The sequence below is a fragment of the Lepidochelys kempii genome, chromosome 3 (assembly GCF_965140265.1).
Source record: "Lepidochelys kempii isolate rLepKem1 chromosome 3, rLepKem1.hap2, whole genome shotgun sequence".
Lineage (NCBI taxonomy): Eukaryota > Metazoa > Chordata > Testudines > Cheloniidae > Lepidochelys > Lepidochelys kempii.
In genome coordinates, this window is record NC_133258.1 from 189905465 (window position 1) to 189923090 (window position 17626).

A 17626-nucleotide genomic window follows, 5' to 3' on the forward strand; every position below is an offset into this window, starting at 1 on the left:
CCAGAATTTATTCTTCGTTAGGGTGCATATGGATTTAGCTATGTAACTATCTTTAATCCCTGTAAATGCTGGCTGTTTGCACAGCAAAGACAGAAAAGTATGTACAAAAAGCAAGTGTTAAAATGTGACTTTTTAATCTTGTACCTGTCCCCAGCCTCACACTATAATAAAACATCCCCAAAGCTCGTCAGAGGAGAACATAATTAAAAACAACTTTGTGCAAATTAATACTGTTCCCTAAGTATCTGCAAAGAAATATTACTGTATAAAATAGCAAAGTGCAGAGCTGCAACAGACTTGCCTTTGAACAGTGAACTGAATCATCCCAGGAGGTGCTACCATATCTAGTTCTCATCGATAAACAAGAGCTCCTTAAGGAAAACAGAGTGCTTCAAAGATGGAAACCTTATCTACTGACAAATTTCTACTGCATCAAGAAAGAGATGACTTGAAAAATAATAATACAGTACATTGGAAAGCAATGTACAGGCATCTACACTGCAAACACCTCCCTTTTTATTACATTATCAGAAAGAGCAAGTATATTAAGTGGAAGCTTTTAGATTAAATTGGAATTGTGTTACCTAAAAGAAATAAAAGCAAATATACATTATTTAACAGGATGTGGATGGAACAGAACAGTACAAATCTAAATGTGGCGGACACACATATAGTACATGCACTGAGTTATAGCACCTGAATTCTGTGGGCCCACTTCTCAGGTATATTAAGGCCACTTTACACCATTCTGGTAGTGTAAAGGAGTCTTAAAGTGAGAGTAAATTATATTTACACACCCTCTAATGCCCCCTTTGCATTGCTAGCACTATTTGACCTTAGTGTACATAAGAATTAGGCCCTAAGTAAGTATATTTAGTATATTAGGCCCTAAGTATATAAGTATATTTCAGTACTTTCCTATTTTCTTTTCCGTTGGAGCCCCTCACCCATTGTGAGAGATTGATAAATAGACCCACATTTTCCCGATTCTCCAGTATGTCATGACTGTACATCTTTCTGTCCATTCTCTCTCTCTCTCCAACCCCTTTCCATTCACATTTTCCCCCCCTTCTCCTCCTTGTTTTTCCTCTCTCTTTTGACTTTTTATTTAATTTTATACTTTTTCTTGGTTGTAGGGGTTATTTTAGCTCCTCTCTCCTGATTGCTCCCTTTACTTGCTATGTCACTCACCAGAAGCCTACATATTCCTTGTGGATGGGGATCCACTGGAGCATACAGGTCCACTGGAACATACAGGCATACAGGTCCTCCCAGCTGAATTACGTGTTGCAAGGACATAAAGCTTTGAACCTCTACGTTGCTTCCGAAGGTCTCAGTTTAGCCAAACACTGAAGTACATGCCTAACTTCAAGAACATAAGTGATCCCTCCATGTCGAGGAAAGCACTAAGGCATGTGCATAAATTTAAGCATGTGCTTAAGGGATTTTGCTGACCAAAGATGGGATTGTTCACATGCTTTAAGCAGCTTTATATGCATGAGCTGTTCCTATGACCAGCTGTAGAGGGACCAGCGCAGAAGAAATGGGGGTAGGTGGGTTTCAAAAAGCTGCTCACTGCTTTCCCCAAAGCAGCACATTTGCAGATGGCAGTCGGAGATTCATTAGCTCAATACGGTACTTCTGTGATTAGAAGTAGAGTGCAAAAGTTTAGGTTATTTAGCTTGGAATGGAGAAGTGCAAAGGGGATTTGACTGAGGAATTTAGAATTATGAAGACCATAGTGAAAACTGATTTGTCTTTCCTTTTTACAATGTTAAATAATACAAGAACAAGAAGACTTTTAATGAAGTTAACAGACAGCCCCAATAAAGGGGAATACTGCTTTTTGCAATGCAAAGACAACCCATGGAATTCAATGCCTGGTAATTCAGGCTATACTAGGGCTAGAGCTAAAAATCTGAGATAACAAAATTAACAGCTGTGCAAGCAAAAAAAAGCAACAACAGGATGTGAAATTTCTCCCTAGCACGACGCCTGAGATTCAGTATACCTGCAGGAATCATGGAGCAATGGGTGCCTTACGTATAGTTTATACCCATTGGCTAGATGCATTTTTGTCCTGCCTTCCTTTGGAGCACCAGGCTACTGCTAGAGGCAGGATACTAACTAGACCAGTGGTTCTCAACCCACGGGCCGCATACGGCCCAATTAGCACACAGCTGCGGCCCAGTTCAGCTGTGTGCTAAAGGCTGGCCTGTGTGCCGGCGTCCGCGGCGGGGGTCAGGGCAGCCAGTCAGCCCAGTGCAGCAGGGGGTCTGGGGCGGGCAGCCAGCTAGCCCAGCATGACGGAGGTCCAGGGTTGGGGCTGCTGGCCCACCCAGGGGGCCTGGGGCTGCCAGCTGGCCCCATGGAGTTTGGGGTCTGGTGCAGCTGCGCGGCAGGGGCTCGGGGCGGGTGGCCAGCCAGTCCGCCCCGCATGGTGGGGTCCAGAGTCAAGGTCCGGGCTGCAGCGGCAACTACCACCCAGGCCCTGCAGGCCAGGTAACACATTGTGTAATAAGTTGAGAAGCACTGAACTAGACTATATGAACCAATGGTCTGACCAAGACCCTGGTGGACAGGGTGGAGTATAACATACTGACTATTAGGTCCCTTACTTGTAACTGAAAGAAGACACAGTGAAGGTGAACTGTGAAACTTTTACATAGTTGAAAGCACACAGAGGAGCTGCTTTCCTAGTTGCGTACAATGTGCACTCTGCCCCCTTGACCTCTGCTTACTAGTCATCAAGGCAACAGTGTTATGTTCATAATATACAGATTTATATTTACAAACATGTAAAATAGCTTCAGAATATGCACATAAAACTATATAACCACATAATCTTATTCTGTAACCTTTTCCTCCTTCCCTTGTCACATTGTTTAATGATAATTACACAGGAAATGCATCCCAATCATGTCTATCAGGAGTGGGAGCACAAAATGGAGGCAGACACAAAGGGACCAGCTGGAGTTTGTAGAGCCGGCCTACACTCTTTTGGTCCCCCTGCACCTCCCACATTGACTAGAAGTGTAAGTAGTAGGTGAATGCACACAGTAAACAACAACAAAAATTTTAAAAACCCAGAACAAATATGGAATTTATCTAATAAGATCTGAGGAAATCTTCTAGGTCAATGGGGCTCCACCTACACAAGTGTCCACCCACAGAGAGCTCATTGTGGGATGAGGACTATGTCTGTAACTGCCTGCAGGTCGCATCCTCCTGATCACACTGACTATGGGTCCAATTCCAGCTCAGTAATTTCATATCTAATTTTTATACAAGGAGCATTTATCAGAAGTTATCATTAGTGATTTAGTGTTTTACATTCAATCAGATACTTAGAAACTATTTTTTATTCTCCTGAAGCTTTCCTTTAAATCATGGGCCAGATCCTGAGTTGATGAAAACTGGCACAATTGCATTGATTTCCATGGAGCTCTGGTAATTTACACCAACTGAGGATCTGGCCCATGGTTTCCTCAGGGCACAAGAAACAACCCAGGTACAGCAGGAAGCCAGGGATTTGAGAGTTCCTCACTAGGAGTATGTCTGCACTGCAATGTAAACCCAGGATTAGTGGGACCCAGGGCTTGACTGTCCACACTCATTGGAGATCCTAGGTTAAGAATTTCTGAGCCCAGGACTCACACCAGGACCCCAGAACACACACTGCAGTAGACAGACCTGAGTCCAACCAATCATATCCGAAACTATCGAGTGCCCTTCTGAAATATGGCTGCTCTAGCACTTTGTTATGGTGTAGTGTGGGAAAACTTAACTGTCTCCCCGTCAGACCACCCCACATCACAGGAAGCTTGTGCAGCCTGCCAGCACATCTTGTCGAGCCATCATTTTGGTCTGTACACTCCCAGCAACCAGAGCCAGCAACATGGAGGAGTCACCATTTGAAGAATTTCTCTTGCTTGGGCTTTTACTCCTATTTCAGGAAACAGGCAGAGCTTAAATGAGATGCTGATGGACCTTTTGGTGGTGTTTTCTGACCCACAGAAGGAACCTGACAGAACTAATGATGGAGCAGGAGGAAGATATAGACATGGAAGATCCCAACTGACTAATGCTGCTCATGACTCTCAGAATAGCCACAGATGCCCCTGCACAGACTAGCACTTCCGGAGCAACGCCACAAGTGCAGACTGGTGGGATCACATCATCAAGTGGACCTGGGATGACCAGCAGTGGGTCCAGGACTTTCGCATGAAGAAAACTACATTTCTGGAGTTTTGTGAGCTGTTTGCCCTGACCCGCCAGCATCACAACGCACATATGAGGGCAGCCATATCAGACAAGAAGGGGGTTGCTATAAGCATTTGGAAGCTGGCTACTCCAGACTGCCACCGATCCATTGCTAATGAGTTTGATGTTGGAAAATCAACTGTAGGTAAAGTGGTGGCAGAGGTTCTGAAGACTGATAAGAGGTTACAATCTTAGTATATGACAAGAGACAAATAGTGGAGAAAAAACAAACTTACGGCACTCTAGAAATAATTAATGCTAATGACATAATAAAGAAATCCATCTCATGCACCAGTAAACTTCCCCTACATTTTCTAATATTGAGAAATACAAAGGTCACTGAATAGTTATGAGAATTCTAGTAATCAAGATCATATAAGTGTTCCACACAGTTTCACAAATATTATCAAATTAATGTGAACTCCGACCCTCACACCTAAAGCTTCTCTCTGCATGTCCTGAAATAACTCATTTACTGAGTAACTAACCATTAAAAGCCCCCTTCCTATGCTCTTATCAGTTTTCCATTCTATTCTGGAGGTGTTCAATTGAACAGAGCTGGTTCCTGGGCTGTTGGGCAAGAAGATTTTAAAAATTGTCTACATAACCTATGCGTTGCAATGATTTTCAAGAACTGGTAGGGTCTGGGTTGAGGATTGCTGTTTAGATACCTTATGTGTGAAAGGAGCTGTATAATCCATCCTACTTGTCATAAACCCAAAGCTAGCTATGCTAAAGGGAGGAGAGGTGGTAAAGAGAGATTTTCATCAAACTCCTGATACTCTAATAATCAGTCCTAGCTTGCTCTTACTCTGAAGTGTATTGAGAGAGAGAGAGAGAGACTTCTCTTTTACAGGGCAGCACCACTTACCATAGCTGAGCAGTGTATGGAAAGAGGGAGTAGAGTAGAAGAAGAATGAACAACTTTTTGGAATTGGGTAAGTGTGCAATTGAGGTGGGTCAGAGGGAGCATAGCCGGGAGAGAACTAGCAGCTCCTTCCCTCCCCTCATGATCTGCTGGGACTGAGACCACGAAATTTTAGGAATTGTTTTTTCTCAACCCATGGGGTAGCTATCAGGAAGCAGCCCCTCATAACCCACCTGTGGTTTGCACCCCATCTATTGAAAAGTCTTGCTTTAAATGGAACAGAGGAGTCTTTCAGAAGGCTGGCTCAGGTAATCAAAGTAGCAAACTACCAGCCATAATACTGCCAAGTGATTAGAAGAGAACTGGTTGTAAATTTAAATACCACTTTTATTCATTAATCTCCAATAACTAAAGACAAACTAGAAGTAAAATTAACATGATTGTAAACCATGTATCCTGTGGCTATTTTTTGGCCTGCTGAGAGAGAATGAGTTGATCAAAGAAAGAGACCCTCATTGAGAGCAGTGAGATTAGTGCTGCTTCAGTGAGCTCACAGAGAGTTTCTATAACCTATCTTGTTTTAGAAGCTGGTGAATACCACAATTAATCTTGACTTCAATTTGGAGTGAAATGGGGAAAATGACCTGTTCAACACACTAATCCTAGTGTCCACTGGGATCCAGACTAAGTAATGTACAGTCTCCCGCAAAGATATTTCTGTTGAAGAGGTGAAAAAATATAGAAAACCTTGTGGAAATCCATGGGTGCCAAGAAGAGCATAACATTAAGAGACTTCTCTAGGAAAGACGATCACTATTTGTCTCTCTGGTTCAAGTGGAAGTCTCACTGTTCAAGCTGAAGTCTTAACAAGCAGTTGAAAATCGGCAAGGATTCAACTATAACCGTCAGTACCAGACATGAATAGCTCACACCAGTAGTAGCAAACCAGCTCGGTCAAAAAAATTACATACTACAGGCTAAGAGTGAAGTCCCTTTCTTGGTTAAATACCCAGAGCCGTGTTCTTTGAAGACAATTTCTGGGTATGTATTATAGCAGAGTGCCAGCTCTGCCATACTTAAGAGTCACTTTCTGTTTAATGGGTGACTCTTCTAAGTGCTCTAAAATCTGCATGGTTACTTGGATTGCTCTGAAATTTGGCGTGCCTTATGGGGGCACGGGTTTGGGTTAATGAGCTAATTTTGGGGCCCTTTGAGCAAGGGGTGCCTGAGATACAGTCTCCCCAAAAACATCTTTCCTTAAGCATGACAGAGTCTATGAACATTTTTTGCAAGCCAGGGTTCTGATTGGGCCCCAAAGAGTCTCAGGCACTCAACATCTACCCCAGCTAGCGCTTGCCATCCACTACCCCTTTGGAGCAGCAATACTGGAAACACTATTCAAGAAAGAGTTAGGTTCTACAGACAGGGTCATGCCTAATGCTCACACATCAAAAGGATTACACTGGTCACGTGCAGACAGAGTGCCCAAGGGGGTGGCTAGCCATCTGTTGTTATTTACCAGCTCTGCGTGGCTGAGACACATTATGCCCATTGAATCTGCACACCACCCAAGCACTGCAAATTCAAACCCAACCTTGGGCAGAAATCTGAAAATGAAATGTAGACATGTTACTACCATTGGCCTCTGTCAAAGGGTTTTAGCGGGGGAGGGGGGGTTATGCTGAGAAAATTCTACAAGCAGAAAATTCAGAAGGCCCCCAAAGTATTATGACATACGTGAATGCTTGCTGGGAGAGGAGAGGGAAATGGTGTGTGGGGGGGAAATAGGAGGAGAGGGCTTTGGGGCTGCAGCGAGCAGAAGTAGATTATGGGAAGAGGGATAAATAGGGATGTGTGATAGGGGATCAGGACTCTGGTTGGGGGAGGATGTGGGGATTAGGGAAATGGGAGGGAAAAGATGAGATACTGGAAGGGGTGACATGTAGGCAGGTAGCAGGATGAGTGGGGGACATTAGGGGTCTTGGACACCTGTCAACTCCACATTCTCCCATCCTGTGTGTCCTGGGATCTGGGGGTGGGAGGCTGTCCCTCTGTGGGTGTCCAAGCATCTCTCTCTGCCTCACATTTGAGTGCAAGGATTTGGGGACCTCCTGTCCCTCTAGGGTGTCTGAGCCCCTCTTCCTGCGCCCAGGTGAGCCAGCGTCTAGAGAAGCCCTGCCCCTCTGGAAAGCTGAGACGAGGCATACTGGGAGCATGCACCAAGAATACACTGCTGAGACTGGGGTGAGGAGTTGAGAATGGCATGCCTGACGTGTATCACCGGTTCTCAAGCACTAGTTTTGGGGTAGGTGTGTAGGGGAGGTACTAGAATACCCATTGAGATGAAAGGAGAAGTTCTTACGTCGCAGAGCTATTTTTCAGGCTGTATTCATCTTAAAGTGTTTTCATTCATCTGAAAATATTGCATTGAGATGACTGGCCACTTTACACCTCTCCAAGCCCCCTATGCTGTAGATGAATGTGTAGAGCCCCCTCCCAACTCATTTTGTGTGTCCCAATTTCCCCATCTGTACAATGAGGATAATTATGTTTTCCTTCTTGGTAAAGTGCTTGAGCTCTACTGATGAAAAGCATTATGTAGCAGCTAGGTATAATTATCATTACCTGGCCACAACAGCATGTCAATTGCTAACCTACATAACAACTACAACTGCTTAAATGACCACTAACTCCTACCAACAACATTTCTTTCTGCTTAAAAAATTAACGGACAAAAACTTGATGCAGAGTTAAGGTTACCCAATATCTCATGCCCTTTCAGAATGTTGAGTTCAGCAACTCTCAGACTTCTAAAACCCAGGAAATATAGTGTTAAGGTAAATGTCCACACAACCTTAACTCTGCCCTCTTTAAGCAATGCCCCAATACACCCAACACACATACTTGTGTAGCCTTTGGGTGGGCTAGAGTTCACTTCACTGCCCTTCTCCAGTGCCTTAAAAAAAACAAAAACACTCCCATAGAAAAGTAGCTCAGGCCCACAGTTCAGTCTCTAAGGATTTTCAGCAAGGATTGCACAGGGTCAACCTCCCCAGATTCAAGTCCCAAAGGGAACTAAAGAAATGAAGTTAATTAAATAACTTTATAAAATCTTATGATAAAGAAACAATCTAATTTTTATAGCATAACATGGCTATTTTATAACCCACATACATTGTCTTCACAGATAAACATAAAGCAAGAAAACAAATCAAAATCTGAACAGTTCACTCCCTACACAAACATAATGAGAAGAAACTGAGAGTTCCCAAAAGCTTAGGTTTAGTTCACCTGAGTCTCAATTAGAGTCTTTAATCACCAAATCTAGACAGTCTACTGAGTCTAAAACAACATCTTCCCTCCACTTGCTTGTAGGACTTTTCAGATGGAATCCAGGCAGACTCTTCCTCTGCTGAAATCACTGCTAGCCAGTCAGCTAACTGATTAACCAATCACTCAGTTAAGTCACAAGTGCATAGATTTAAAGAAAACCCTGCAAAATGCTTCAGAGTTAGGGACAACAGCCTCATTCCTGCTCCTGGGCTCAGCTTCTCCCAACTCACACAAGACACATGGCTCTTACTAAAGCAGCTGCCCTGGCTGCTTGCCCTCATGGAGTCTGACCCTAGCAACAAGGGAACCCATTGGAGCAAACCCAGAACTACCACACCCAATTCCAGAAGCTTCTGGATGTGGAGTGCTAAATCAGCCTAGCAACAATGACCCAGACCCAACTCACTCCTACCGCCCCTCAATGGGTCTCTTAAAGAGATATCTCCCTATTAGGCACATGGGTTACACTTGTACTCTGCCTTTGCACTGTACTGAACAGGAGCTACCCATGTACCCATGTACCCTCCACTCAGATTTATACTTAGCCTGCTCCACAGAAAGAATATATGGTAAATTTTACAATCCCTTCACCCTTATGCACATGGTGCCATCTAACATCACTTATCCTTCATTAAACCCACAGGCCATACTCATCTCCCACCTAGCTGCTGACAATCTCCATGACAGGAAGACCCCTGTACCCTATTACTGAAACAACCTACACAATGCAGTGCTGAAATTAGGCATTCTGGATCTTTCAGTGTACACATGCACCTCTTTCCTTTGATCACACACACAGGGATCTAGGAGAGGGACTCAACCTGCTCCCAGAGAGGCATGTGCCCCCTGACTCACCTCATATCACAAACACGGCTCTACCAAACTGCTCCAACTAATCCTTTCACCATGCAGTACAGCTACACATAACACAGTGAATGCAGCTGGAGTGCAAGCAGAAAATTCCTAGTAGCCATTGCCAGCTTCACAGGGCAGAGTTGAGATCACATTGCCATGTACCTTAACTCTATATTTCCTGGTTTTCAGAAATTTGAGTTTTGCCGAAGTTTATGTTCTGGAAGGGCATAAGATATCACCGGGTAACCTTAACTCTGTGTTAACAAAGCTTTTTGTCAGTAAATATATATTACATATGTCTAGTAGTGTGACAGGCAACCTTAATCTTAGCATTTCCTAACTTTTGAGTGCTTGACTTTGTAACCTTTATGTAATTTCCTAATTAAAAAAATAGAAATAGCATGATGAGGAACCCTACAGACCCATAACTTGGGTCATTAGCAGGGTTCAATGTTTAGATCCACAGCACTTGAGCCAATGGTAACAGTAGAAGGCTGTTATCCTCTGTGTGAACCAGTCACTAGAACACTTTGCCAAAAGGTTTCACAGCTCTTTGCTTTCAGGACTCCTGAGCTCACTTTCAGGTTCTGCGTAGGAGTGTGAGATAGTGATTATAGATACTTCTGCCTTTTGCCCATCTCCTTCCCCATCTGCTCCTACCCACCCAGCTCCTGTCCCTATCCCACAGCCACTCCTCCATACCAGCTCCTTGCCCTTCTCTCCCTCTGCTCATATCCCCCAACATATCCAAGCTCCGTCCTGTCCATCCACTCTGCTCCTATCCAATCCCCTTTCACCCTGGCTCCTGTCCCCCTCCTCTGCTGTTGACTCTTCCCCCCTATTCTTGACCTCCTCTGATCCTATTCTACTCCCCATGCTAGCTACTGCCACCTCCCCATCCTACTATCCTGCTCCTCTAGGGTCAACCAGGGTCTGGGATCCCCTGGGGGGCCACGAGCAGGTTTCAGGGCCCGCATCAGACTCACTGGGGCCCAAGGCTGAAAGGCAAAGCCCCCCTGCATGGGGCTGAAGCCGGAGGCCCTGAGCCCCACCACCTGGGCTGATGCCAAAACCAGAGCAGCTTAGCGTCATGGGTCTCCCTGGGGCCCCATGCAGTTGCCCTGTTTGTACCCGCTGATGGCAGCCCTGGCTTTTATATGCCGAAAATCAGTTGCTGTGACACAGGTGGGCCACTGAGCTTTTATAGCATGTTGGGGAAGGCCTCAGACAGAAAAGAGTTGAGACCCCCTGTTCTAGGGGCCTCTCTGCTTATATAATCCCCAGTCACTTCTGCTTCTATTGCCCCCTCCTCAACCTCATCCAAACCCCACTGAAGTCAATGGAAAGACTCCCAATGTCAGGCCCCTAGTACAAATTAAGGCCCCAATCCTGCAAACACTTATGCATGTGTTTAATTTTACTACTGTTGCCCCTTTTTGAACCAAGCAGTCAAAGTTGAGGGTGGAAGTAGAGATTGATGGAGTCTGGTATTTTCTTTAATGCATTCCTGTTTATTTACAGGGAACATATGAAGTCCTTCTCAGAAGGCACCAAGACCAAAAGGAGCAGTTTCTTAGCTTACAGCTTCAAGCCTTTTTTGCCAACACAGCCAAGCCCCAGCTCTCTGTCTTTTTCTAGGGTCACTGTCAGGATGGAATGAGAACTTACAGCTGTAGCTTCCCAGTCTCCAAGCAGCCTCTGAGCACAGCTACTTGATTGATTCCACCTCCTGATGGGCTAGGGAAGTCAGCAAACCTGCTCTTAACCCCAACAACAACAGGTGCTCTCTGGCTACTCAATGCTGGTGCTACCTTTTCCCTCCCCACTGGCTTTGTAATGCTAACTCTGAGCCCTTGGCTTTGGTTTCCTGATGCTGGCTGTGACCCCTGGCTTTAGTTCCTGACTCCTGCTCCAGCAACTAGGCCAGAGCCCCCATACCCTGGTTTGTGATATTTGCATTGTCCCATTGTCCCTTGCTTGGCTTTCTTGCTTTTTTCTCTTCTCTGCAGTAGTACTGGAACACTTTTAGTAGTGGGGGTGCTGAAAGCCAGCCCACTTACCCATGTCTACCCCCCCCATCCCACTAAGGCTGGGAGCACAGCTGTGTCTCTGGGAGTGGGGGATCTGGGTGGGATTAGGGGGCTGAGGACACAGGTGTGGGTGGGGCCAGGAGCGGAGCCCTGGGTAGGGGCAGGCAGCCGGGACCCATGTGCGGGGCCAAGAGCAGAGGGCCCCAGGAGTGGAGCCCTGGGAGTTTAGGGCCAGGCATGGGACTGGTGGCTGGGGCCCCAGGACCTGAGCTGCGGGGCTGGGAGTGGGGGGGGCCCTGGGTGCAGAAGCCTGGGAGCAGCAGATGGAGCCGGGCATGGGGCCAGGGAGTGGGGCTGGTGGCTGGGGTCCCAGGAGTAGGGCCCCAGGTGTGGGGCTGGGAGTGGGGCCTTGGGCACAGGGCCAGTGGCTGGGGAGTGGGGCAGGCAGCCAGGACCCGAGCCCCAGGTGTGGTGAGGGGTTTGGGAGTGGAGTGCAGGCAGAGGGCTTGGAGTAGGGCATAGGCATGGGAAGGCACCCCCAGGATTTATGTGCCGAACCAGCGGCTGGAGAGCAGGGTGTGGGGCCAGCAGCCCTGCATAAAACCTGGGGCTGTTGCAGCACCACCTGCCCCCCTACTTCCTGTGCCTATGCCCCTCTGCCTCTCTCTGTTCTTGTCTTTTGACTTTTCTGCCTTGCCACACATGCCCAGAACAATACTCAGCCAGCAGCTCCTGGACTGGTTCAGATGCTCTTTTAGTCTTAGGCGGGGGCCTATGCTTACACTTATGTTAATTAAAGGGTGAGCTCACACGTATCAATATCAATGGGGTTTTAATGCAACCCAAAAAAAGATTCTACCCAGCTCTTTAATGTTGCCATGAGCAGTCCTATTGATTTTAATGGGACTGTGCGAGATAGTAAAGTTACTTACTGGAGTAAGTGTCTAGAAAAGCTCCCCTTGATTTCCTCTTCCAGGGGATTGATATTTGTATTTACTTCTTTAGGCATCAAGCTTACTTTGATTTAAATAACAAGCTCAAGGGGAGAACCCATTTGGTATAAATAAGATTCTGTCATTTTCAATATTAAAAGTAAAATCAAAGTAAGAAAATACCATTGTTTTTTTTATTCCATTTACTGTTTTAAGATGAGCTATTTTTATTAAATAAGAGAAAGATCATCAATGAAGAAAGGAGCATTCAGTGCACAGTGTATAAATATACAGTGCATAATAGCTATGACTGCAAACATATTGATAATTCTGTGTATACTATTGCAGAGAAGATACAAAAAAGATCCTATTTTCATGTAATTTGTTACAAAATGGGTGGGAGGAACAAAGTAATGAAAATATCACATAGATCCAGAATTGTGTCTAGGTAGATTGTCATAAACATTTTTCACAAGGCATTAGCTACTCTTTAGTAAGTTGTTATATCTTAAGGAAAATGTGATGTTAAATAAATTCTTTTTCAAGAGTTTTATAAATGGAGTGGAGTTAAAGATTAAGAATTTTTCCTAAGTGGGACTGAATAATTGAGACGGGCCTTTCATTACTTAGTCAGTAGTAACCAAAAGTTGTTACAAGCTGATGATTTGTGGTGCCCTGCTGAGAAATGAGTTCGTTTTCTGTTCAAATCTCAGCGGCCACATCACAAAAATCACCGGTTAGTATTCACCGTCAGTTTCATCAAAGAGACCAAGAATGAATAGGTATGGAGACTGATCTACCCTTTCACCTCTAGAGATAGGACTTGAAACAAAGGCAAAGTGCATAAGCTTTACTGCCACGGCTATACTTGTTCTGTGAATATATACAAAGGACTTAGGCATGGGTGGCACATGAACCCCTTCTGCCTGAGGCCCCACCCCTTCTGGACACACCCCCACCCCCACCGGAGCCCAGAGCCCCCCCACTTTGACTGCCGGTCCATGCCCCCAGGCTGGCACGCCCAGCCCCAGAGTGCTGAAAAGGTGGCCAGCACATTCCCCACTAGCCCCGGAACACCAGGAGGGCGGTGCCTCCCTCCCCCAAGCCTTGGAGCGCTAAGCCGGGGCCACTGCACAGGGGGAATTGCAGTGGGATGCAGGAGGGAGTCTGGGGGTGAAGCGTGGGTGGGGCCACACCTGGCTGTTTGGGGAGACATACCTACCGCCCATAGACTTAGGCCCCAATCCTGCAAGTTGGTTCATACATACAGATGCCTTATAAAACTCTACAATAGACAAATAGTGCTATCAGTTCAGTAACTTTCACAAGCACTAAATTTACACAGAGACAATATGACTTAAGCAGAGCAATGGAAAGTAAGAATCTTTATCCACCCTTGCAAAGTGTACTGAGAGATTCTGTGTCAGGTACTGGTCCTGTGAAATGATTCTGCACAGGCAGAAGGGTCGGCTCTTGTGGATCACTTTCCAGAATTGGTGCCTAAGTGGACTGAATAAAGAAAACTGAACTACTGACACCCTACCACTAGATGGACCTTAAAATTACATTTACCTTTTACCTGAACTGAGCTGTATTAGTGTGCAAATCCCCCCAAAAATCTCTTCCACCTGTTTTCCCAGACAAGGGCTGTGAGGCTAATAGGTGCCATGTAAACCAGTAAAAGACTTTTAACAAAGTTATGTGTCATCTTTGTGAGACATATACAAAATTATTATTTGGATGAGCACTCAGGTTTTCTGTTTGGCACAGAATGAAACTCAAGAAGTATATTACATGTTTGCACACAGATGGCTTTTTAAAAATTAATACCATTGGCTTCCTTTAGACCAACAATTTTCTGAAGATATTATAAAAGTTATGGTCTATATGCTTGAGAGGGCTAACAACTTAATACCAATAAAATATTCACAGATTTTAATGAAAATTTTCAAAATTATAATAACCTTGTTCTGCCATGTTGTGACCCCAGCACTGCACTGGTGCAAGAGAATCAAGAAATGATAATGACCAGTTTGGTTTCCCCATCCAAATACATCCAGTGAAACGCAATAAACCATATATACATTGTTTAGTTTTAATTTTAATTAGAAAAAGCTGTTGGTAGTGCAAGTAAGTACAATTAAAGTGAGTGTGAGCATCTTTTGTGTACACCTTGGCAGTTTCCACTGTGAGAACAATGTGAATGGGAGAGATTCAATATCTCATTGAAAAACACAAAGGCAAGATGCACAACATATGCACTGCATACTTGAGATACCAAAATAAGGTGTCACTTGCAATAGATTGTGCAGACATAAGTTCTTTGGGAAAGGGACTGTCATTTTCTATAGGTCTGTGCAGCACCTAGCAGCACAGGGTCCTAGCTAGGTCAGCTTCTATGCACTACTTCAATAGAAATATTAAATCAATAAGATCATGTGTGCTCTAGGGGCTTTGTTGATTCCTGCAGGTTAACTCCTCCCTCCCCCCCACAGTGGGACTCAGAAGTGCACCTGGGCTGCTTAGGCTTGGTTCTTTGCAGAAAAAAATAAGGGCGTCTTCACTGCAGAGTTAACCTGAGTTAGCCTTGCCCAGGTGTGAGCTATCTACAGGGAAAATGGGGGGACATAGCAGAAAGCCAGATACACAATGCCCACTGCCCCACTACCTATGAGGGAAAGGGGGAACAGGGCAGAGAGACACACAGCCCAATACCCATCCTCCCCACCACCCTACAGAGGAAAGGGAGAACATGGCAGATAGACAGATACCCTGATCCCCTCCTGCCCCAGCACCTACTGGGGAAGGGGAGAACACAGCAGAAACAGACACCTCAATTTCCTTTCACCTCATTAACTACTGGAGAAACAGGTAACATGGCTGAGAGTCAGACATCCCAACCCTCTTCAATCCTACCACGTAGGGTTTGTCTTCACTGCCAATTTAGCCCAAGTGACCAGCATCCAGGTGTGAGCAGGCACATTGCAAAGCCCTGCTTGAGTTAGTGTCCTCACTGGTGCTGCGCTCCCCCTTGTGTGTCACTATAACTTCTGGGGACACATCCTATTCTTTTTTGTGCTTCCGCTCTATGATTCTTGTCTGGTGAATTGTGGGAGAACTTGTCTGTCCTTCTGGGCACTGGGCAGAACTGTGGGACTATTACTGGTAACCAGCTCAAGGCCTTGTCTTCACCACTAATAGAGGTGTGTTTTTATATGGAGGGAACTAACATGTATGAGCTATCCTGAGGTAAAACCACTGTGAAGACAAGGCACTTTAGTTTTAACATGAGGTAAACTAGATGAGGTCAACCCCAGGCAAGAGTATTGTGCAGATCTCACCTGGTTTACTTTGTGGTAAAACTAAAGTGCCTTGTTTCACTGTGGTTTTACCTTGGGATAGCTCACAAGCCTGTTACCCGGAGATTAAAAAACACACCTTTTTAGCATTGAAAACAAGGCCTCAGCAAAAGCCTGACTCTGGCTCTGTTCTAACTCCAGATAAGTCAGTTACCCTCAGTTGCAAGCATCTCTGAACTTTGGTGAGAGGGATTTGTGTGTCGACACAAGGGGGTTAGGAGCAATTCCTGAGTAAGAGCCCAAGTTAACTCTGCAATGGAGTAATACTCTCCCCAAGACATTCTCTCCCAAGCTGATGGCACCAAAAAGAGTTGTTGCTCAGGTAGATTGCTTAGAGTTTCAGAATATGATCTACTTCTTTATTACATGCTTTGATGGTCAGTCAAATAGTCAACACTTAAAGCACCATCACTGGCATCTGAGTCAGCACTCACTGAGATGAATGGGGCAGCTCACACTTGTCAGTGCTATGGCTGCAAGCTCTCCACAGACATGCCTTTACCCTTGTTTCAACTCTTGAGAGAGATGCTGGTATGCACTACTGCCAAGGAGGGCCCCAGCTCATGCTTTCCTCCATAAAGCAACATCCTCCAGCTACAAGGAGAGTCACCAATTTGAAGTTAAATTCTAGTGAGTGAGGGGAGCCTGGAGCAACATCTCTGGGAGGGAGTCTCCTTCCCATGAGCAAGAGGGGCTCAGGACTGGCTCTGTATGAGGAAGTGTCCCCCTGAAGAATGAGGAAGGCCAAAGAGAGGGTCTCTGTGAAGGAATATCCCCTGAGGAGCAAAGGGGGAAACAGGAAAGGGTCTGTGTGAAGAATCAGTCTCTCTCCACGTGCATTTCCCATCAGAGATTGTTTACACTCCCCAATAGGCCACAGGCTGAGGGAAGGGCGGGGCAGTCTTTGGCCCCTGGGGCTATTGGAAAGGCTGTGACTTTCAGAGGCGTGGCACTATATAGAGGCAGGCAGGGGCTAGTAGCAGCTTGCTTTTGAAGCAGAGTGTTGGTTGGTTTCACTTGTGTGGTGCTTGCAAGTGGAGGTTATGAAGGAGATGTGTGGGTGAGGATTGGCTGGACAGCCCTGGGTGGGCTACTTTATTGTAGCTGCAGTGAAGTTCTGGGGGTGGTCCCTGGCCCCCTTCTCTGGCTATATCAGGTGTCCTTGGACTTGGCTACTTTCCCTGGGGTCCTTCTTTTTACTCTGGCTGTTGCAGGTGTGGAGGTTTCCCCAGACCTGTTTGTTTTCCTTGGGCCCTGCTGTCTGAGGTTTTGATGGTGGACTTCAGGAGGTGTGAAATTAGCCCCTAGAGGAGCTCTGCTATAGCAAACCATATGGTCAGGCTCTTCCCTAATGTCTAGTTGTCTCCATTTCTCTCTATACTCCATACTGCTTTACATCCCCTTTCTCCCTCCCCTTTCTTGGGAGAGGGGACCACCTGAGGCTAGTTTCCCTGTGAGATTTTTTTCACAGCCCTGAGTGATGCAGCTAGGTCAACCTAAATTTTAGGTCTAGACTAGGCCTGATCTGCTTCTTTATGTGCTTTGATGAGCAGTGAAATAGTTAATACTTAAAGCCGCATCACTGGCACTCACTGAGATGATTAGGGCAGCTCACACCTATCAGAGCTATGGCTACAAACTCTCCACAGACATGGCTTTGCTCTTCGCTCAACTCTTGGGAGAGGTGCTGGTATGTGTTCCTGCCAAGGAGAGCCCCAGCTTGTGCTCTGCTCCATAAAGCAGCATCCTCTAGTTAAAAAGGACCGTCATCAATTTGAAATTAATTTCCAGTGAGTGGAGGTGGGGACCTGGGGCAGGTTCTGTGTGAGGGAGTCCCTCCTCCCATAATGAGTGAGGGGTCCCAGGGCAGCATCTGTGTGAGAAAGTCTTTGCTTCCCTCTGCCAATGATTGAGGACGGCTGAGGTCTGGGTCTGTGTGAGGGAGTCTTCCCACCCCAAATGGGGGGTGGGGGCAAGTCAAGGTTT

At 45.7% G+C, this 17626-nt stretch overlaps 1 protein-coding gene across 1 annotated transcript in view; it reads left to right on the forward strand.

Annotated features, from left to right (window-relative positions):
• The first annotated feature begins 17332 nt into the window (after positions 1-17332).
• PAPOLG (poly(A) polymerase gamma) overlaps positions 17333-17626 on the forward strand; it is a 78686-nt gene continuing 78392 nt past the window's right edge. Inside the window, exon 1 of the mRNA XM_073335310.1 lies at positions 17333-17430. Within this exon, the coding sequence (XP_073191411.1) occupies positions 17333-17430 (98 nt within the window). The remainder of the gene's footprint in view (positions 17431-17626) is intronic.